We start from the raw sequence: 22,738 nt of genomic DNA, 5'->3' as shown, positions 1-22,738 counted from the left end.
TTAAGTTTGGTTAGAAGTATTAATAGTGATGTTTATAGAATATGTTATAACACTGAGTCTATTAAACTTTTATACTTTTTATGTTTTTCTTAATTGTTTTATTATAGTTTGATACTATTTTCCCTAAGTCATTTGCTTGTATTGTTTAATATAAAGGTAACTATTTTATGTACCTATATAAACTATATCATAAATATTATGTGTATAGTTATGTATGTATGTTGATTCATTAAAATATTTATATTTTTACACACACATACACATACATATAAAGAATGAGGACGACTCAAAGAAATCTTTAAAAATCCACTCCTTAGTTTAGTCATGTTCTTACAGGAATTCACAATAATTCTAGAAAATGTTCTATCCATTTTCTTCTTGCAAGCATCCAGCAATGTTTAATCATAGATTTTTGCCTTAACTCCTCAAAACAGATAAAATGGTTAGGTAAAATCTTATTAGCTTTAAGTTCCATTTAGTAAAGACCTTTTAAAATAGGTTATACATTAAAAAAATTAGTATGTTTCATTGGCATCAGAAGGGAACAATGTAAATAGCACAAATAAAAAGCTTCTTTCCCATCCCCCAACTCCTCCTTCCTTTTCGTGAGCATCAAGGTTGTCACTGATGCAATTGCTTTTCAGAAATTTTTTTTTTTTGTAAATGATGAGAGAGGCAATTACAAGCAGTTCTCCTCCACAAGACACTGCCCAGAAGACGGGCAAATTGCATCCCTTGATGGATGCCAGCTATTATATACACTGGGTTGGAAATCTCCATATAAGGAAAGGAAAATGAACAGAGGGAAGACTGAACAAAAACATCAATAAATAGAAGTTTTCATGAAAAGAGAGAGGTAGTTAATTGCTGGCAGACTCAGATTTTGCAGAACGCCAAATACCATGAATTATCTGAACATATATATACTTTCACAAATTCATGCACGTCATAACTTTCTATGTAGAAAATAAAATTCATGTATCTGAAGCTTAGCAAATTCAAGTCATATGTGTTTTTTATTCAATATAGAATGTGGAAATGGGCCACTTTGTGCCAGGGAAGAAACTTAGATGACTTATGTTGCAGGTATAAATATAGACAAACTGTACTCCTTATGTTATGCTGTGGATTTAAAAAATCTGAAATATATTGTCTGAATGAAATGAGATATTATGAGGCAAGATCACTAACATACTTTTAAGTACACAGGAACTGCCTGATGATGCTGTATGTTTTGAATTATGAGTCAGCACAGGACTTTGACTTTGGGTCCTTGTTTGAGGAGAGTGATGGGCAAGAGGAGGAGGCTTTAATTATAAGGGCAGAAAGCACTGCTGTCAGAAGGCTGCCTGTCCCTCAGAGGATTGTTCCAGGGACTATGTTATGGTAGGGGTCAGTCTAAGAAGTCCTATTCTGGATTCTTTCTGTACTACTGTTAGGGAAAATATGCTAGATTTATGAAATATATGTAAGGTTAAAGTTAACTATTTCGTGACTGGTTTTCTTATATGGGTAAATGTGCACTATAAAAGGCTACCAGAAAGATGAAGTTTCACTTGTCAAAGGTAAGCATTAGTTTTTATTCTCATCCAAAATTTTATTTCTAATAATACAGCCATTACTAACTCTTAGCAAAGAGATAACACATAGTAGGTCAACAATAAATATTTGTTTATCAACTCAAGGAATAAAACAGGTTGCTTTTCAAAGTTGAGAATTCGTCAGCTTCTTGTCTTGTTTTCTCCAGCACTTAGCAAAGTATCTAGTGGTTATAAAGTGTTGAATAGATGAATGCATGAATATGAATGATACATAAAATTGCTAAGCTGAAAGAATAAGAGAGAAATTAATGTTAAATGCTGAGTCACTGTTTATGTGAAATGTTTTCTTTAAAAATATGTTTTTCTATTGTTGTGGGATTTTTCACTGTGGTTTAAGTCCAGGATTTTATTATTTTAAAGTAGAAATGATTGCATAATTATTTCAGCCAGGAGTCCCCAAGCCAGGTCTCATAGATTTAATTTTCATCAGAGACCTTCTAGAAAGGTCACCCCCTTCTGTGTGTATCAGGAGATCTATAATCATCAGCTGCTCTGTTTTTTCCTTCCTCAGGTGTGGAATCCATAGCATGTTCCCCTTACATTTAGCTGCCCTCAATGCTCACTCTGACTGCTGCAGAAAGTTACTGTCATCGGGTAAGTAACTCCATTACCACAGATGACGCTTAATCTGTCCTGTAAATGAGCCGTGTAGCTTCAGGTGTCTGGTCAGAGTGAGTGGCTGCCTGTGCTTCATGTCATTCATGATCTGACTGGCAGGATGAGCTGTGTCCACAGCTGCCTGCATGTGACAGCTTCCAGCAGCTCGTGGTGTTGAAATGGTTTGAACGTCAGTATTCTGCCCCGGAGTGACAGTCTTGTCTGTTTATCAAGTTAGAACTCCGGTGATCCAGAGTGAGAGGCAGGTAGGGATGGCCATAGCTTACAGGAAGTTTGTCGTAGGAGGAGAAGACATCTTTGAGGCTTAAATTGGTGATGTAACATTTCATATTCTTCAACAAAGAAAAAAGGCCAAATCCCCTACCTTTTAATAGTAGAAATGTTAAATTGCCATCCCACTCAGTGGGCTCTGAAAAATCGCTCTGGTTGATATCCCTCCAACTAGGTTTTATTTTTATTTTTTTAATGCGGGCCTATTTGGAACCAAGAAATTCTTTCTGGTTTGGAGCTTTGCTAATCTTTCTTATCAATGATTCTGACAACCTCCATGTATTAAGAAGTTCCTGGCTTTCAAAGGTGATAGAGATCTGCAAGGCAAAGATTGTTTATGAATTAATTCAACAGATATCCCAGAGGCTTTTTTTATTCCTTTAAGTTCTTTACTTATGGTTGATTCTGCTTTCGCTGCTTTTGGCATGTTTAAAAATAACCCCTGCATGAAAGCACGTTTCCCAAATCTTACACCAACTGTAAGCTAATAATACGCTTAAGAAAATATCTCTTCTAGCATGTTACGATTACTCCTTTGCCTTCCATGTTTTCTCCATGTGTTCTGTCTGCCTGTCTATTGCCCTACTTATCTCAAATTGGTTTCATAAATTTTTATCCTGGGATTGAAATATGAGGCTGCAGTTCACCCAGGGCTGATTGTGAAAGTAAATTCTTCTTGACTTCACGGTTCTTCCTATAAAATTGCCAAGCTTGAGCAGTTACCATTCGTTTCCATGACAACCTCTTTCTGACTACAATGGCTTGCGTTCTGGTTTTTCTACTAACTGATTTTTCTGTCTCTGCAATGTTTCTTGTGGTTTAACTAGGACAAAAGTATAGCATAGTATCCTTGTTTAGTAATGAGCACGTGCTGTCTGCAGGCTTTGAAATAGACACCCCAGATAAATTTGGAAGAACGTGCCTTCATGCTGCTGCTGCAGGAGGGTGAGTAGTTAACAATTTTAGTTGTTTTCTCATGGCCTAATTACCAGTGCATCTTAACTGACTTAAGTCGTCTGTGAATCAGAGGCAACTTCTTTAATAAAATGGGTAAGAAGTATTTCTACCAATATCAAGTATCGTACGTTGAATTTCCAGATTGCTCATGTGTTTGTTTTTCCAAAGAAACATCATTAGCCCATCTCATATAGGAAATATTTTTTCTCTTGTTTTCTTTTCTCTCTCTCTCTCTTTTTTCTTATTTTAAATTGTAGGTCTGTAGCCTACAGAATATGTAACTACTTGGTACCTCTTCCACCAAAAGAAAGTAATTTGAGATTTGTTCCTAAGTTTTTGTCTTTTGTTACTAGAAGGAGAGTTAATGATCAAGGAAATCCAAAGTTGAGTTAATTCATGTTCATTTAAAGATATTTTAGTCCTATTTCAAAACTTATTTTTTAAGTTCTAATAATGATTAAATGTGAGCAAAAGTCCAGAAAACTCAAAGGATAAGCAAGAAGTAATTTAATCCTTGCCTATTTTTTTAAGTTGTAAAGAGAATTTTTCATGAGATACTCTTTTTCATATCAGTGGTTAGATTAAGACTATGATCATTTTTTGTTGATAAATGACCATGCATTGACCAAACATGGCTCCCCTCAGATGGCCTTGTTTGGGTATGGTGTTGGTTCTTAATCATTTTCCTAGTCTTAGGGAACAGCAGTGCTCCATGTACAATCTGTGTATGACCAAAGGCATTACCTATTTAACAGAGGTGGATTGACTGTGAAGCGTTAGGACCCCTTATTTGTATAGGTCCCTTCCAAAGTCTTGTATTTAGTTTTATTTTCATAATTTTGGTATTTTTTTTTTTAAATAACCTCCTTATCCTCATCCCTCCATCATATGAGCTTCCTGATCCATACAACATGGATCTGTTTGCCTGTGATCCTTTGGCTTCATTCAGGAAGAGACAGGTGTTTTATATCAATTGACGTTATACACATAATGGTCTCAGAAAGTTTTCCAGTTTTATGATTTAAGTAGTTCTCTGAGAAAGGTGACTGTAAAGGGAGGATATGGGGCAGGGACAGCCCTGCTTATACTTTTCATTAATGAGATCATCTTTCTTATTTAAATGATAATAAAGTAGTAAATCCTAGGCCACTTCTTAGCATCCCAAGTTTGGAACAATGATAGATGAATGTCTCCTTTTATGCCCCCATTTTGAAAAATATCAGACCTGTACAGAAAGTGGCAACAAACCGTTCTGGATTCATGTCTGAAACTCCTATTAGGATTAATATTTAGCTCTATGCCCTTCAAGGAAAATTCACTTCAATGGGTCCTTTTCTCTCTACTAAACATGATTTATTGCTTCTGCAAATGACAAAGAAGCTGGAAGATCACTACGCTCCATTACATCATTTTCGGCCTTGGTTCTACACATTCATTTACCTAGATTACCAAGACAGGGAAATGCAGCTGGTTTATTTTCCGTTAAGGAGAGTCTGGGTCGAAAATGGTTATAGTGAATTCATTCTGCTGTGATAAAAGGTAATGCTCATCCATTCTGGCTCATTGTTTAAAAGTGACATGAAATTATTATAGGTTTAAGGAGTTGTTTCATAAACTCTTGATGGTTTTGAAAGAGAATTTTAGGATAAATGATGAAACCATCACTGAAACGTTTCATCATGTAATAATCATTAAATTCTTTAGTCATGGAATTGAAAATGTTCCATCAGGCTCTTTAATGCATTGATTTATTAGCTTTGAAAAAGGAATTGTAGGAACTTTAGATCCTGATGATATGGCATTACTCTAATGTGTTAGGTTGCTTTTGTGTTAGCAGAATTTAAAGTTAGTGTCCTCATTTCATCTGTGCATACACTCTGTAGAAAAGAGCTCTTTCTGAAGACAGCCCAGCAATTGACCTCTACCATCTTAACAATGCTTTCCCTGTCTTTCTAGTAATGTGGAATGTATAAAACTCTTGCAAAGCAGTGGAGCAGATTTCCATAAAAAGGACAAGTGTGGGAGGTATGTAAACAGGGAACTCTGCTTCAAGTGCCTAAATAAAAGGAGTGGGGAGCAGTCCATCTGGAAATCATGTTATGTTGAAATGGTAAACAGGGAAGCTAGCTGGGGAGATTCCATCCTCAGAAGGAAATCCCTTTTTATAGCAAAGTGAAACACCAGCAAAGCAGGCCCAGGCCACAAGGAAAGGGTCTCCTTTCCCAGCTTCTGTTTAGAAGCGCCAATTGTTCTGCTCCTTCCGATATAAATAACTATATCCATGAGGGAGATTGCATACTTTATAGATATTATATAAAAATATTTACATATATAAAATATGTAATCCTCCACATGGATATAGTTGAGAAAATTCTCTGTATCGCAAAGTAGAACACTGTAGCCCTTCCAGGACAGAATTTGGTCACAAGATCTGGAGCTCTTTATTATATTTATTGAACATTTCATTTTGGGATAAATCTTTAGACACATTTTAAACATGATATACACACACTCACATACATACCACCCATAATCCCTCTGGTTATTGGGATGGTTTAGAACTTTTCTTGCTTGTCCTTTGCAAAGCTAAGTCATGCTGTAGTACTAGCTGGTACAGGGAACCAGTACCAGTAAACAACATGAGGAAGATAGAGGAAATGAGGACATGATCAAAAAAACCTCAGTTTAATCTGTTTGGAAACAGCATTTTGGAAAGAGAGATACTTTATAAAGATAGACCAAGGCCAGCTTGGGAAGGTCTTCAATTTCAAACTAAAAAATCAAGGCTTTGTTCACTGGGGAGAACTGAAGGTTTTGGTACAGGATTATATACGTAGGTATTGGACTTTAGAAAATCCAGTTCTTCATTCATGACAGCTGAAAGTTACATGGAGCTTGGGTTAGGGCAAAGGAGGTCAGTCGGGATGGTATTGCAAGAGCCCAGAGGAGCAGTCATGAGCAGTCATGTAGATGGGAACCAGGATAGGCACTTGGGATGGAAAGAAAGGAGATGGCCTGTCTAAGCCCCCATCTTTGCAGTCTTCGTTCTAACATATAAGATATGCTGGAGAAAGGCGTATGTCTTGGCCTCCAAAGATCTTTCCACACCCCTACAAATACTGCTGTCTGTGCTGGTGCTGATGATAGGGATCTGTTTTTCAGACTGAATGATGTAATAAATTGCTGTTTGTTTTTCAGGACTCCTCTGCACTATGCAGCTGCAAATTGTCATTTCCACTGTATTGAGACATTAGTGACCACAGGGGCCAGTGTGAATGAGACTGATGACTGGGGCCGCACCGCTTTGCACTATGCTGCTGCATCAGACATGGATAGAAAGTAAAACAGCCTTGTCCTGTTTCTTCGGGGATGGGAAGGGGGGAGATGGTAGAGGGAGGGCTTGTTGAGTTTTCTTCATACTGCCTCACCGAGACTGTGAATGAAGAATCCCCTCTTATCCAGACTCGAGGGAGTTTGAATTGGTTCCTCCCTAACCCCGGGTTTCCCATTCTGCTCTCTTTACATTTGATTAGTACATGTCACTGCACAATTGCATCTCCTCTCTGTTCTTTGCATTGAATGCCAAGTGGAGCTGTCAAGTTCAGGTTTTCAGTTCACTCAAAATCTGTCATAATTTATTTTGTCGTATACTGTGGTTTTCATCATCATCACTTACATGCTTCATTTGCTGTAAAACTTACATTTGCTAATAAAGATGTCATATGTAAAAAATATCCACCTATGCATAATCCCAGTGATCTTCAAATACAGCATCAGTATTTTATTTTCAAAAATAAGTATTTTAAAAATAGACATTTTTCAAACGTGGGCATGAATGCTCTTTCGGAAGCTAGAAGACAGGAAGTTAGATCATGTTTGGATACTAGATGGCTTGGAATGGAAAGCAAAAATAAATGAACCAGTTCTAGGGGAAAAGGTGGGAGAGATGCCCACAGCTTATGATATCGTTCTCAAAGACTTGAGGATCAGGCGCTCCTTCATAGGAATACTTTTTGGTGATCCTGTTCAGAGAACTGTTGAGTTATATGGATGTGTTGAGTTATATGGTTAGTGCTAACTCCCTTTCTTGTAGAGCAATGGCTTTCAAACATACTAGATAATTACCTACACACCAGGCTTCCCTGGTGGCTCAGAAGGTAAAGAAAGAATCCACCTGCAACGCAGGAAACTGGGGTTCAGGTCCTGGATTGGGAAGATTCCATGGAGAAGGGAATGGCTACTCACTCCAATATTCTTGCCTGGGAAAACCCATGGACAGAGGAGCCTGGTGGGCCAAAGTCCACAGGGTCACAAAGAATCAGACACAACTGAGTGACTGACACTCACTTTACATCACGATCTAATATACAGACTCATGTATATATGTTTTATATATATGTATGGAAAATGGAAAAAAGATTTCATAAAACCTTATTTACTTTTGCTATGTATGATGCATTTTGATATCTTTTATTTCATTAAAAAAACCTACTGACTTCAACCCACTAAATTGATTTCAAAATTCAGTCATAGATCATGATCCATATTTCCAGTTTGGAAAACACTGCTTCTTTTTTTCCTTCATATGATACTAGCAAGTCTGATGTAGCCTCAGGGTCCCACAGCCACATGTTCTTAACTCAACAAACATTTATTGAACATGCATTATGTGTCAGGCTCTGTGCTATTCACTTGGAATAGAATGGGGAATAAGTATCCTTCATGTATTAAAACCTAGAATAGGAATCCTAGATGGTGCAGAGTTTCTCTGGTAGATGAGGGGTGCTTAGGAACCCATTCCTGGATAAATGAGATGCTCAACTGACAAGGAGGCAGCAAGGAATGTGGTAGGTGTCAGGGAATTGTAAGCTAAATCATTTTCTCTTTCCCTGGGGAGTTTAGAAAACTTACGGAAGAGTGGGCAGCATGATTGCTGCCTTAATCATTGATACCTCAGTGGAAGTTTTAGGGATACCATGTTCTTAACTTGATTCCTTAAGAGAGAAAAGATTTACTGGATGGACTTAAAGAGAACCATGTATATCCTCCATGAAAAATTAGTAGTGATTGCTTCTTTGGGGTTGGGGGGCAATTCTTAAGATGTAAATTGTACCAAAATCATTAGCAACTTTGCCACTAATTGTAATTTTTTTTGCTTGTTTCCCTTTGCTGAGAAGTAAGATTATCTTAGGAAACGCCCATGAAAATTCGGAAGAACTTGAAAGAGCCAGAGAGCTGAAGGAAAAGGAAGCTGCATTGTAAGTTTCTTCTCAGCTTAAGCACAAGGTGTGGTTACTGATGCTTTGTCTGCTGCTCTAGGTTGCCACGTGGGCCAGCTTTACTATTCTGGGGTCTCCCTTGGGGTCTTGAGCAAGTGATGTGGGCTTGCCTTTGATAAAGAAGAAACTGTTCTTTTAATATATCCTTCAAATAGGCTGTTTGCATACCAGATACATACTCTTCTAAAGATACACACTCTTTCTAAAATTGAAACCGTTGCAGCGATCATCACTGTGATTGGGCAGCAGTTTTTAGAACCAGATGTCTAAAATATCATTTCTGATTCTTCCGTGTGTCATGTGCCTCAGGGGACATACTAAAGCCTCCTCTGAGGGCCTCAGGCTCTCCTTTTGTGACCTGGGGATGACTATTTAGCAGATTCTAGAAATACATGTTTTGAGATTTCCGTGTGAAATACACCAGTTGTACTCTCCCCTCCCTTTCTGGCACACTCTCATTGACTTCAGATAGCACCCTCCCCACCTGCAGACAGCTGCTCTGTCCCCTTCACCCTGCCTGCCCCTTTCTGGTGTCTTGACAGAGATTCAGCTCTTACTGTGATGAAGTGAGTGCCAGCACCCAGGACTGTTGATATCTGGGAAGCTCTAATGCTTCATCCTCTGAGAGTCCTTCCTGGACTGGAAGTCGTGGCGAGAAGGTTGTGCTGTACCGAGCGCAGTGCCTGGCACGTAGCTGGCGGTCAACAAGTCTTTGTTAAATGAATGAACGCGTGAATGCCCAGTCCCACATTGTGTGTCCCGCCCCTGTGAGAGCACTGGCTGTAGTGCTCTAAGAGTTTGCACTCAGTCCTTCACATGCAAGGCCCCAGTGCAGGTTGTAGGGACTTAACTTTGTCTGTGACTGGGGTGGGCACAGGAAACAAAGCTGTAAGTAGAACACAGTGACCACAGTTTTGCCCTAATATTCCAAAATTAAAGTAATAATATTCAAGGACTGTAAAATTTTAAGCCACCTCAGCAAATGCTTCCTTCTCCAGTGAAACGCAAGCTTGCGCTGGGCCAGAGCAGCCCTCTTCCAGCTGGTGGAGAAGGATGGAGCAGAAGCAGGAGAAGGCGGGGACCAGCCTACTGGGGAGCTTTTTCATGTGATAAAAGGCTACTTCCTTGTGCAAATACACCCTTGATCTAATGTGCATCTCTTGATTTTGTGGCTTAGGTGCCATAATTACTAGTCCAGGGCGGAGAAGGCAATGGCACCCCACTCCAGTACTCTTGCCTGGAAAATCCATGGATGGAGGAGCCTGGTAGGCTGCAGTCCATGGGGTCGCTAAGAGTTGGATACGACTGAGCGAGTTCACCTTCACTTTTCTCTTTCATGCATTGGAGAAGGAAATGGCAACCCACTCCAGTGTTCTTGCCTGGAGAATCCCAGGGATGGCGGAGCCTGGTGGGCTGCCGTCTATGGGGTTGCACAGAGTCGGACACGACTGAAGCAACTTAGCAGGGCCCTGGGTGGTAAAAAAGACAAGCATTCCCAGTTAAAAGTGGATTTCATTTCCCTTAGGAAAAATGTGGAGAATATTTACATTCTATAATACTGTTGTTATTTCTAATAGTACTTTTGCCAATTATGGGCTTCCCTAGTGGCTTAGACGGTAAAGAATCTGCCTGCAATGTGGGGGACCTGGGTTCGATCCTTGGGTTGGGTAGATTCCCTGGAGAAGGGCATGGCAACCCACTCCAGTATTCTTGCCTGGAGAATTCCCATGGACAGAGGAACCTGGTAGGCTACGATCCATGGGGTCACAAAGAATCAAACGTGACTGACTAAGCACAGCAGAGTTGACAGTTATAGTTCAGCTATGTTCTGCATTAAATGCTCTTTGGGTATAATCCCCAGTGTTTTCCAAATTACATGTTAAATTTATCAACTGATTTTTTAGAATATAATCCTTTCAGAAGCTGGGGATTTTGTGTCCACAGACAGCTATCCCTATTGAGGGATTTTATTTCAAGAGCCAAATTCAGTTTAAAATGAGTCACACCTGGGATTCAGTCCATGGGTATTTCATTATGAAAATTTAAAAAAAAGAAAAGACTTCCTTTTAAGGTCCAAATCACCGAATACAGCATGATATATCAGGTATCCAATAATAGTTTGATTTATTACAGAGCATTTTATGGATGAACCATGTGGCATGTAGATATTTAGTTAAAAAAGTTTCTCTTTCATCAAGTTTTCTAAAAATTAAAATGTCTGTTTTAATATCTGTCTCTGTGTGTGACTTATTTACTCCTTTTGCCTTATACCGAAAGATAGATGATGTCATTTTAAGGTTTCTGAGTAAACTATAGAAATTTTCTATTGGGAGGTCTTGTTTAATATACAAGCTTCTATTTAGAATCTTGCAATTTTGATTTCAGTATGAATTTGAGCCAGCCTGGCCTTGTAAAGGACATGTTTGTCCCTGTGTCAAGAAATGTAGCTGATATAAATGACGTATCGCGGCGCTCTTCCCTCTTTGACCAGCAGGGCTGTCCCGTTTGCAGCAGGCCCTGAGTAGGACGCATCACGCCCCTTGTGTCCCGGCTCTTCAGCAAAAGCAGTACCGCACCCCTTCCTCTGACCTATTGCAAAGATTTTTTTTTTCCCAGAAAAGTTACAACTGTGCCAGAAAAGGCTTTTAAAATGTATTATTTATCATTTACTCTAGTCTGTATTCCTAGTGGTACAGTGTCGGCCTCTTTCTTCAGAGGTGGTGACTGAATTCATCTTTTATATTTTTTAAATGTTGGCCCAGTCCTTATGTCTTTTTATTGTTTTGGCTATTCTTAGGTTCTTTTCTGTTATTGTTTTCTTACTCTCTTAAACTTTCATTTTCCAACCTTTTTATCTCAGAGTCTCCAATAGCAAGGTTAAAAAATCAACCCACCTCTTTTGAGGTTTAGACCTTTGCAATGCCTTGACTACTTCTTTACTATGCTGAGAACTTATCTTTTGAACACAGAGCTCTAAAACTTATTATTTAGTAATCTTGATGACAAGCCAGTCCTGTACCTTAAGATGAAAAGGGGAAAAATATTTAATTATCCTCTAGTTCCTAAGTTCCTCCCTCTAGTTCCTAGACTTCCCTGGTGGGTCAGCAGGTAAAGAATCTGCCTGCAATTTGGGAGACCCGGGTTCCATCCCTGGGTTGGGAAGATGCCCTGGAGAAGGGAACAGCAACCCACTCCAGTATTCTGGCCTGGAGAATTCCATGGACTGTATTCCATGGGGTCATAAAGAGTCAGACACGACTGAGCAACTTTGACCTTCTTCTAGTTCCTAAAACCTTTCCTGAATTCTAGAATGGCTATTTTAAGCTGAGATAAAGATAGATGCACAAAATACACATAAAACATCCAATATATAAGCCCTAATTGCTGTAGAATCTTTAAAGAAACACTTCAACTCACAAAGCTCTTTGTGGCACATTGATAGTAAGAGAACATTAACATTGATTATCCCTTTTGGTCTAGGGATGTTTTCTGAAATAACATCTCATCTTTATACTTACAGATGTCTAGAATTTCTGCTTCAACATGATGCAAATCCATCTATCCGGGACAAGGAAGGCTATAATAGCATACATTATGCTGCTGCCTATGGCCACAGACAGTGTCTGGAATTGGTGAGCTGTTTTGATTTGTTTTCTCTAACATATACACACATATACCCAAGCCTGAAAAAGCTGGTCTGAATCTCTCAACAGACCCTTACTGCCTAATTCAGCCCCCACTAGAAATCACCTGGATTAAATTGATCAGGCAATTTTTTGGCAAATGATTAAATTGTTTCCCTTTATAATATGTAGCTGTCTTTGTTCCATTTATTACCATTCCAATCTCAGAGCTAACTAACAATTGATTCATTTCCACATTAACTTGGACTAGGAATGTTAGACTCTGGTACAGACACAGTTTCTATTTTGAAGATACTTTGGATGTATCAGAGAAGCAGTATATATTTCCAGAGTCATGCTTAGCACCCCAGTATTTGATAACATGTGTCATAAGATGACATAACCATTAGGCACATGGGTTTGTCATAGTCCTGCATCTATAGTTTAGGGAAAGAAATTGGCAAGAGTGTAACAGCAGAATTTACTGAAATTTTTAAACCAGCCCTCATTTCAAACCTATAGTGATCAAGAAACACTTGATTTGGAGTCTGAAATTCCTCTGTTGGTATAGGTTACCAGATGCAAACTCAGATGTCTACAGGGACAAAAATATAAAATAAGTGAAGTGAACCCACGTATGGAATAATAGGGGGTGGTGGGAACTGTGGCAAATAGAGAGGGCAAGCTCTGTTTAAGGGGAGAAACAGCTAGTCAGCAGTAGCTGATGGAAACCAGGTGGTACTGCAAACCCAGGCTTGCTAGAATTCCCGTGTTTCAGGAGAAACTACAAATCTAGGCTTTTTATGTGGAATTTCCTGTTTTGAAAACACTGGGTGGGCTAGAAAGAAAAAAAATATGGGTTTGTGGTTGAATCCTTCCTGCAGGCTACCATTTGGCATCTTCTGATCATCACCCTTGGTTCAGCCTCACCAGGATACATGGGGTATCCCAGGCTCACTTTCTGATCCAGTGATCGGTGTCACCTTCCTTACTGGACTCCATCTCTTTTCCTTGTTCTTTTGAAGGAGAAGTTCTACTTTTCAGAGTTTTTTGAAATATGTTTGGGGAAATACTTGCCCCTTATCAACTGCGCAGTTTATTGAGAAAGGCATAAGGCAGAAATCCTGAGAGCAATAGTGTGAGCTCCTACATGGAAATGACTCAAAGTTGCCACAGCAAGATCCTTTACCTTTGGTCTTGCTGCTGGTTTCAGATGGTTCCACTTAGGGTCATTCTTACTACATTTCTGTTAACTGTGATTGTGGGAAACTGTTCATGAAGACCACCCAGTTTGAAAATGAAGAGGTGATTATTCTACTGTTGACTTTTATTTATTGGTGAATTTTACCTGTCTTCGTCATTCCTGCAGACTTCCAAGTCTTCTTTTTCTGAGGTTCTTGTGGATGCTAAAGATTTCCTCGCTTGACTTTGGAGGTGGCATACTTTCTCTCTCCAGTGTAATTCTATCATTATTCCTTTTCCAGTTACTGTGTCTGCATAACAAATCACCCTAAAAAGTTAGTAACTTAAAACAACATTTATCACTTATTATCTCTGAATTCACGGGTGACTTAGCTGAGCAGTTGTAGTTCATATCCTGTGAGGTTACAGACGGTGTCTGGGGCTGGTATAATTTCAAAGGCTTCTTTTCTCACTTGTCAATCACCTGGGTAGGAAGGTTCAGATTGTTGACGTTCCTTGGCCTTTCTCTCTCTCTATGTGGTTTTCTCTAGCATGGTGTTTCCAGAATAAGTGGTTGTTTTATATGGTGCTCACGTTGCCCAAGGCGTCTGCCCTAGGAGACAGTGTGAGCAAGAGTTCTAGCAAGTGAAAGGAAGAGACCGTATTACTTTTAATGGTTTAGCCTTGAAGTTCATGTTTTGTTGCATCTGTTCATTGCCGCAGTCACAAAATCCAGAGAGGTGAAGCATTGACTCCACCTTCCAAAGGGAGGAGTATCAGAGAATTTGTAGATATATTTTAAAACCACCCAGTTCCATAGGAAGATGTAGGAAGCCAGTGATTTCAATTAATTTCTAAATTAAATTGAATTTAGAGTAGAATCTTAAGTGGCCAAGGGGCAATCTCTTATCTTACAGGTGAGCAAACCAAATCACGGGGGGATTTACTGGGTTGTCCAAAGTCATAGCTCTGGTCAGTGGAGAAAGTGGGGCCATGATCAGGAACCTTGATTTAAAATTTTTTTTTTACCACATTGTTGGTCAAAGCTCTACCACCACCCAAGGCTTTTTGACATAGGACAAAATATTGGTAGGACTTAAGGCAGTCACTTCTTCCTTCTAATACCAGTCGTAGAAGTTGATCTAGACCTGTCAGCAAATAGGATCTTTTAGATCCCACGAAAGAAAGGCTCCTCACAAAGTGTGTGTGTGTGTGTGTGTGTGTGTGTGTGTTAATCAGTGGCAGAATAAAGGTTTACTACTGTAACTATTCATATGAACCTGCATTCCAAAGTGTGCTTAACACATAGCTGTCTTTCACTGGTTTTCTCTATGAAAACCATCTGTCATCGTTGGACATATGAACTTTTATTTCAGAGTTTGTTATTATAATCTTGATAGTTTGTGCTATTTTAAAGTACTTCGTGCTATTTTAAAGAACTATGCACAGAGGTTCGTGACATTGTACAGGAGACAGGGATCAAGACCTTCCCCAAGAAAAAGAAATGCAAGAAACCAAAATGGCTGTCTGAGGAGGTCTTACAAATAGCTGTGAAAAGAAGCGAAGCAAAAAGCAAAGGAGAAGAGGAAAGATATACCCATTTAATGCAGAGTTCCAAAGAATAACAAGGAGAGATAAGAAAGCCTTCCTCAGTGATCAGTGCAAAGAAATAGAGGAAAACAGTGGAATGGAAAAGACTAGAAAAAGAAAATTAGAGATACCAAGGTAACATTTCATGCAAAGATGGGCTCAATAAAGGACAGAGATGGTATGGACTTAACAGAAGCAGAAGATATTAAAAAGAGGTGGCAGGAATACACAGAAGAACTGTACAAAAAAAGATCTTCATGACCCAGATCATCACGATGGTGTGATCACTCACCTAGAACCAGACATCCTGGAATGTGAAGTCAAGTGGGCCTTAGGAAGCATCACTACAAACAAAGCAAGTGGAAGTGATGGAATTCCAGTTGAGTTATTTCAAATCCTGAAAGATGATGCTGCGAAAGTGCTGCACTCAGTATGCCAGAAAATTTGGAAAACTCAGCAGTGGCCACAGGACTGAAAAAGGTAAGTTTTCATTCCAGTCCCAAAGAAAGGCAATGCTAAAGAATGCTCAAACTACTGCACAATTGCACTCATCTCACACACTGGTAAAGTAATGCTCAAAATTCTCTAAGTCAGGCTTCAGCTATACGTGAACCGTGAACTTCCAGATGTTCAAGATGGTTTTAGAAAAGGCAGAGGAACCAGAGATCAAATTGCCAACATCTACTGGATCATCAAAAAAGCAAGAGAGTTCCAAAAAAACACATCTATTTCTGCTTTATTGACTATGCCAAAGCCTTTGACTGTGTGGATCACAACAAACTATGGAAAATTCTCAAAGAGATGAGAATACCAGACCACCTGACCTGCCTCTTGAGAAATCTGTATGCAGGTCAGGAAGCAACAGTTAGAACTGGACATGGAACAACAGACTGGTTCCAAATAGGAAAAGGAGTTCGTCAAGGCTGTATATTGTCACCCTGTTTATTTAACTTATATGCAGAGTACATCATGAGAAATTCTGGACTGGATAAAGCACAAGCTGGAATCAAGATTGCCGGGAGAAATATCAATAACCTCAGATATGCAGATGACACTACCCTTATGACAGAAAGTGAAGAAGAACTAAAGAAACTCTTGATGAAAGTGAAAGAGGAGAGTGAAAAAGTTGGCTTAAAGCTCAAAATTCAGAAAGCTAAGATCAAGGCATCCAGTCCCATCACTTCATGGCAAATAGGTGGGGAAACAGTGGAAACAGTGACTGACTTTATTTTGGGGGGCTCCAAAATCACTGCAGATTGTGATTGCAGCCATGAAATTAAAAGACGCTTATTCCTTGGAAGGAAAGTTATGACCAACTGAGACAGCATATTCAAAAGCAGAGACATTACTTTGCCAACAAAGGTCCATCTAGTCAAGGCTATGGTTTTTCCTGTGGTCATGTATGGATGTGAGAGTTGGACTATAAAGAAAGCTGAGCGCCAAAGAATTGATGCTTTTGAACTGTGGTGTTTGTTGGAGAAGACTCTTGAGAGTCCCTTTGACTGCAAGGAGGTCCAACCATTCCATCCTAAAGGAGATCAGTCCTTAGTGCTCATTGGAAGGACTGATGTTGAGGCTGAAACTCCAATACTTTGGCCACCTCATGTGAAGAGTTGACTCATTGGAAAAGACCCTGATGCTGGGAAAGATTGAGGGCAGGAGGAGAAGGGGATGACAGAGGATGAGATGGTTGGATGGCATCACCGACTCAATGGACATGAGTTTGGGTAAGCTACCAGAGTTGTTGATGGACAGGGAGGCCTGGAGTGCTGTGGTCCATGGGGTTGCAAAGAGTTGGACATGACTGAGCAACTGAACTGAACTGAAAAGTACTTTGATGAGTTCATCTTTAATCTCATTGTGTAGTAACTCAGAGAATGATTATCCTGTAACACCTCATTTCTATGTAAATAATATATTGCATGTTATTTTCATTTTTCAGGAAGTCATTTCAGGGCCATTATTTCTGTTATCCAGTGAAAAGATTTTCTGTCTACAGAAAGTTTCACAAGTTCTATATGATAATGAAATTATCCTCTTCATTAGATCAACACTGTGTGATTTGCAAAGTGATAATGATTCTTGGCAATTGTATACATACTTGACCTGCAGCACTGTATATTTTAGTGCATACATCACAGTGACTGGACTTACATATGTAGTGAAATGAATACCGTAATAAACTTAGTTAACATCCATCATCTCATATAGATAAGAAAGAAGGAAAATGTGTTTTTCCTTGTGATGAAAGTAAGGCCTGTTTTTGAACAATAAGTGGACTTTTTAAAGGACATCTTTTCTAACTTTAACTTTCTCACTAGCAAGATGCCTTCATAGTCCTTAAAGCGACCATTTCTTTGAGTTCTAGATGTTAGGAAAGCAAACCACTTAACTAGCATTCACTAAGAGGTGCATTTCTAAGACTCACCACCACCATGCCAGTATTCTCCCTTGTCTCATGACACAAGCACCTGGGAGATTATCTGTTTTACAAGTTGAATCCACTGGGTTAGATGCTAGAATTATGACAAGGGAAGACATGTTTCTGGAAGCTCTTAATGGCTTCTTTGAGCCTCTGAGCAAGAATTATGCACGGAGATCTTTCTTTTCATTTGTTTGGGTTTTTTTTTCCCCCTTGGCCATGCCAGAAGACTCTCAGGGTCTTAGCTCCCCAGTGAGGGATCAAACCTGTGCTCCCTTCAGTGGAAGTGTGGAGTCGTAACCATTGGAGCACCAGGGAGTTCCAGGGAGACCCTTCTTTCGGTCACACTTCCTAGCCTATGTTTGTGGCCTGTAGAAGGAGTGGAGAGAGCAAATGAATATTTGTGGTCCCTGGGCCTAGTAGGGCCTAGTAGGGCCTTTGCCCTTTGGGGATGGAGTAGGATTAAAAAGGATGGGTGGCCATCAGAGTAGCTGATTTGTGAGGGCCTTTGCCCTTTGGGGATGGAGTAGGATTAAAAAGGATGGGTGGCCATCAGAGTAGCTGATTTGTGAGGTTTGTACCAACCAACTGGAGCTGCCAGCCACATGTGGCTATGGTACAAATATTACAAATATTACTAGTAGGGCCTAGTAGGGCCTTTGCCCTTTGGGGATGGAGTAGGATTAAAAAGGATGGGTGGCCATCAGAGTAGCTGATTTGTGAGGTTGGTAAAATTTCTCTTTTGCCTCTCTTCCCAGGGAGCAATTTCTGTGATTATGCATATCATTAAATTCGTTTCATTAAATTTGATGCATATTTTATTTGACTCTGACACTTAACTTTGTGTTTACTTGGCATTCATGGTTTATGGTTCCTGTGTATGATCATAAGCTTGAGTTTGTAAACCATGTGTTGTGTTCAGTCTATTTTGCTGTAATCAAAAAGGAGCAGAAATTATTTTAGTTGTTTTCATTCTATTTTCCTTATAGAAAGTTATATTGAATTCATTCCATGAGCAAAATACTTCTAGAAAGTAGGGTGAACCCCTTAGCCTTAATAGAATAGCCAAGGTTCAGTGTTCTGCCAAGTCTGCCTACTTAGGCCAGTATTTTCAGCTGGTCCTGATCAAAGATATATGTACTGTGTGTGCAAGCAAAAATCTGCCCACAAATGTATGCTGAGAGCTGTGATCAGTCATATTCAATTGGGATCAAAATATCAAAGCGGTATGGAGACTTGGCTATGAAAGCATCTTGTGTCTGAATAAAACTCATGTTTGAGTGGAGGAAGGGAGTTGGCAAAGGAGAGCTCTGTGCCTCCCTTTTTCTTTATCTGGAATGTGTGCTTACCGACTCTGGAGAGAAAAATCAGAGTCATGCCCCTATTTGGAATTGGTGAGTTTATATGGGCATCCTATTTTTCTTTTGTAACATTGAAGATTTGCCTGTGAAACAAAGACTTTTGTGGCTTTGTTATTGAGATGGAAAAATATATGTACCAATATAATTACATCAATTATCTACAAAAATTTAGAGAGATTGTTTGAAAATGCCAGGCTTAGGACTAAATTCAGTCCAAGATTCTACTTGGAATTTGGCTTGGGACCTTCTCCCTTTTTCATTGTTGTGAGCTAATTTGAACTTCAACTTTAAGAGTATATAGGGGCAACAGATGCCCCTGCATGTATATTCTAGGAGTTTCTGGGATTCTCTGGAGGTAATTGTATCTTGGGCAACAAAGCACTAAAATTTTGCTGCTTTTAAGTGTGTCTTGTATTTATCAAAGGGTTTCAGTAAACTGTTAGCACTTGGCTCTGTATAAGATGTGCTTACACTGGCAGTGTCTAATTAAGCTTTTCAAGACTAAGAAAGCAGGATAGAGAAGAGGGGTTAAATTAAAAAAAAGGAGAGCTGCTTAACAGTCAGCTGAGGACATGATGAAAACCCAGTGAACTTGAACCCCAGCCCCAGTCGAGTCTGTGATGGCTTTTTTCTGTCCCCAGATGTACTGCTAAGAGATGGACCTGAGGGTATACATGACCTTCCAGCAGGCAGACTTCCAATGGGCAGTGAAAACTTCAACAATGCTAGTCTTGTGTTTCCTTCTAGTTAATTCAGTTGAAGAGGAACATAAAATCATATAGGGAACTCTTTTTAAGGGAGGGAGCAGAAGGGTGGGCACAGATATTTTGATGCTGTTGGCAGCCTCCTTACTGCTATGAATAAAAATATAAGCCACAAATTTTGAATCAGAATTTGGATATGAAAAAAAAAAAAAAAGAATTTGGATATGAGTCCATGCATTGAAATAGGCAGTAATTGTGACAGAATATTCCATTTATTTCTATGTAATAGAGCAAAAACAGAAAAATTTTTGGCTTTACCATGAATGAATTTGGCAACCGATGAAAGAACCATTCCATAAGATGTATTAATATGAACAATTTCAAATTCCACCTTCAGTTAAGAACTCAGAACAGTGGAACCATTGCCCCCACATTTCAAAGTCAGATAGTAGTTTTGTACCCCGTGGCCCCCTGGCCCCTTGAAGAGGTTGGAGGTCCGAGAGCAGATAGTTCTGCTTCAGATCTCCCCACTACTCCCTGCCCCTACAGCATGAGAGAAAGGATCCTTTTTCCTGATCCCAAGCCCAGCCAAAGAAGTTTCACGGAGATTGCTTGGATATCTCATATGTATCCCACACAGTGTAAGGGGCTGAGTGGACTGGCATGTGATGAATCTAAAGAGGACTGAATGGCTCTGGTTTAAGCTTGCTTGCTGGGAAGTTAAAATAAAGAGGCCTGTGATTGAGAAATACTCTACCCCCCCCAGTGACAGGTCAAGAGAGTCTGTTTCCCAATGTCCAAATGTGAGCCAGGGGCCAGAGCTGGCCTGGAGTTCCGCTGGATGCTACTCAAGAGGGCTGCCTGTAAGTGTGGGGAGATGCAGGGTGCCTGGACGGAAAGGCAAATGTGAGCTACCAGCAAAGAGGGACTCTCACCCAGGGAAGTTGGGAAATTGTTGGAGAACCTGAGTAAGCATCCAGGAGACAATTTTAAAGATCTGACCCAGTCAGAGGATCACTGCCAAAAAGGTGCCGTCAGTAAGACCATTGTCCCTGTCCCCTCCATGTCCTGCTTTTCCCTCTTCTCTTCAGTCCTGGGGGACGCAGAAGCGGCCAAGAGGGGGATGGAGGAAGAGAAGCCATAGTCTGGGTAAGAGAGAAGTCGGTCTTGTCCCTTCCCCACTAGGGGAGGCGGAAAGAAGCTTTGCATGAAACAGCATCCAGTGTTTGTAACTGTACATGGAAACAGATATTTTAGTTTGCTGACCTGAAGTTATGTTTGAGACTAAAGGGCCCAGAGAACTTTTTGTTATTTGTTGGAGATTTTATCTGAGGTGGCAGGAAAAGAAGTAACCTCATAAAGATTATACCAGGTATAGGAAAGGGAGAAAAAAGTTGTTGTTTGATTATACCCCATGACTCACTGGTTCAACACAAAGTCACATGCTTAAGAGTCATTGTTTTAGGAAAGATTGCCACTGAAATCCAAAGAAAAAGAAACTATTACCCTTTAAGTATATGTGAATTTAAATACAAACTTTATAAGACATAGATTCTAGTAATGCCAAGTACCAAGTATCAGGTACCAAATTGTTGAACAAATTAATTGCAGTTGTAAATGATCGAGCTTAACTTAGTGATGAAACTTAAATGCTAGTTTGTAAGTTTTGTGGTGACTATCCTGTTAGGAAGGTATTTCATAGAATCCACAGGTGAGAGAGAAAATGAAATTGTATTTTTCTGTGGCTTGACCTTTTCTTTAGATTTGATTGCTTCCCAAAATCAACTCCAAATTTTTATTCCAACCTCTCCTTTATTATTATTTTTTCTTCAAAATCTATAAAGCTGTACTGATCCTCCCTCTTCCTCCCCCTCTTCCTTGTTTTCCTCCTATGCAGTTACAGACCCGTCCTCCTATGCAGTTACAGACCCGTCTTAGGCAGGCCTGAGACGGGTAGGAAGGCAGTTCAGCTGCTACCAGAGTCCAGGGAAAAGGATATCAGGATAAGCAGCTCAATAAAGAGTGGAACTCCTGCAAGGAAAGTGCCCTAAATGTATATACACTAAACAACAGACGTACTATGTGAATCAAAAACTTATAGAAATGAAAAGATATATAGAAATCCATAATTATAATTGGAGACTTTAGCTCCTCTCTCTTAACAATTGAAAGAACTAGATGGAAAATCATCAAGCATATGGAAAAGCTCAGTAATATCATCAGCCAACGTGATCTAATCAACATTGATAGGCCATTCTACCCGACAACAAAATGCATACTTTTTTCAAATGCCCGTGATATCCTGAACCATAAAACAAACCCTCAATAAAAGAGAAAGAATTGGAAACATATAGAGTGTGTTCTCCTGCCACAATGAAGTAAAACTAAAAATCAGTAACAGATACCAGGAAAATCTCCAATACTTGAAAAGTAAACAACAGGCTTCTAAATAATCCACAGGTCAAAGAAAACATCTCCAGGCAAATCCCCTAAACTACATTGAATTGAATGAAAATATGACAAAGACATTGCCACTGGACTTTTCTGTAGTTCAGCAGACTGGCACAGTGTACAGCACCTAGAACCAGACCAAATTCAGATTTCCCCTTTTACTAGCATTGTAACTTTGGTTGACCTTATCAGAAAAAAAAGATAGCATTTTTTTTCTGCAGAAAATTTAGCTTTTGATTATTTTACATTTCTGATATTAATATCAATTTGCATTCCCCAAACATAAGTAGCAGTGGAGAGAAGCTGGCAAGAAGTGTTAGAACAACCCACATGATAAGCCAGCCTCTGGTTAAACATGGTCTTTGAATAAGCCCCTAGTTCAGTTATCTGTGTGTGTAATCTAAGAACCAGCTTTAACCATGACCACCGTGAATGCTAAATTTTTCAACATTTAAACTACACCAGCGCTTACAACACCCTATTCAGAACACAGTAGACATGGATGCATTGCACAGCCCAGCCTACTCAGTTGTACACTTGTTTCCCTGGAGGAAATGTGCAATTTTGTATCTCTAACTTCAATCCTCTCCAAAGTCCAGGCTCATCTGTCAGATGACCTTCTAGACACCTCCATCCAGAGGTCCTTCTAGAATCTACGTGGGTTCTGAACTTTATGGCAC

General features: G+C 39.6%; 1 protein-coding gene across 10 annotated transcripts in view; it reads left to right on the top strand.

The window, feature by feature from the left end:
* ANKRD44 (ankyrin repeat domain 44) overlaps positions 1-22,738 on the top strand; it is a 311,687-nt gene that overhangs the window by 227,003 nt on the left and 61,946 nt on the right. For 5 of the 10 annotated variants that reach the window (XM_059878717.1, XM_059878701.1, XM_059878714.1 and 2 more), the window contains 6 exons: positions 2,113-2,195; positions 3,317-3,434; positions 5,403-5,471; positions 6,645-6,785; positions 8,621-8,704; positions 12,246-12,357. In XM_059878717.1, the coding sequence (XP_059734700.1) occupies positions 2,113-2,195; positions 3,317-3,434; positions 5,403-5,471; positions 6,645-6,785; positions 8,621-8,704; positions 12,246-12,357 (607 nt within the window). The remainder of the gene's footprint in view (positions 1-2,112; positions 2,196-3,316; positions 3,435-5,402; positions 5,472-6,644; positions 6,786-8,620; positions 8,705-12,245; positions 12,358-22,738) is intronic. The other 5 variants (XM_015458628.3, XM_015458622.3, XM_059878718.1 and 2 more) reach the window with 3 other exon arrangements.

This window comes from Bos taurus, chromosome 2 (genome assembly GCF_002263795.3).
Source record: "Bos taurus isolate L1 Dominette 01449 registration number 42190680 breed Hereford chromosome 2, ARS-UCD2.0, whole genome shotgun sequence".
Taxonomy (NCBI): domain Eukaryota; kingdom Metazoa; phylum Chordata; class Mammalia; order Artiodactyla; family Bovidae; genus Bos; species Bos taurus.
The sequence above is the reverse complement of the archived record's forward strand: the minus strand, read 5'-3'. Positions and strand labels throughout refer to the sequence as shown.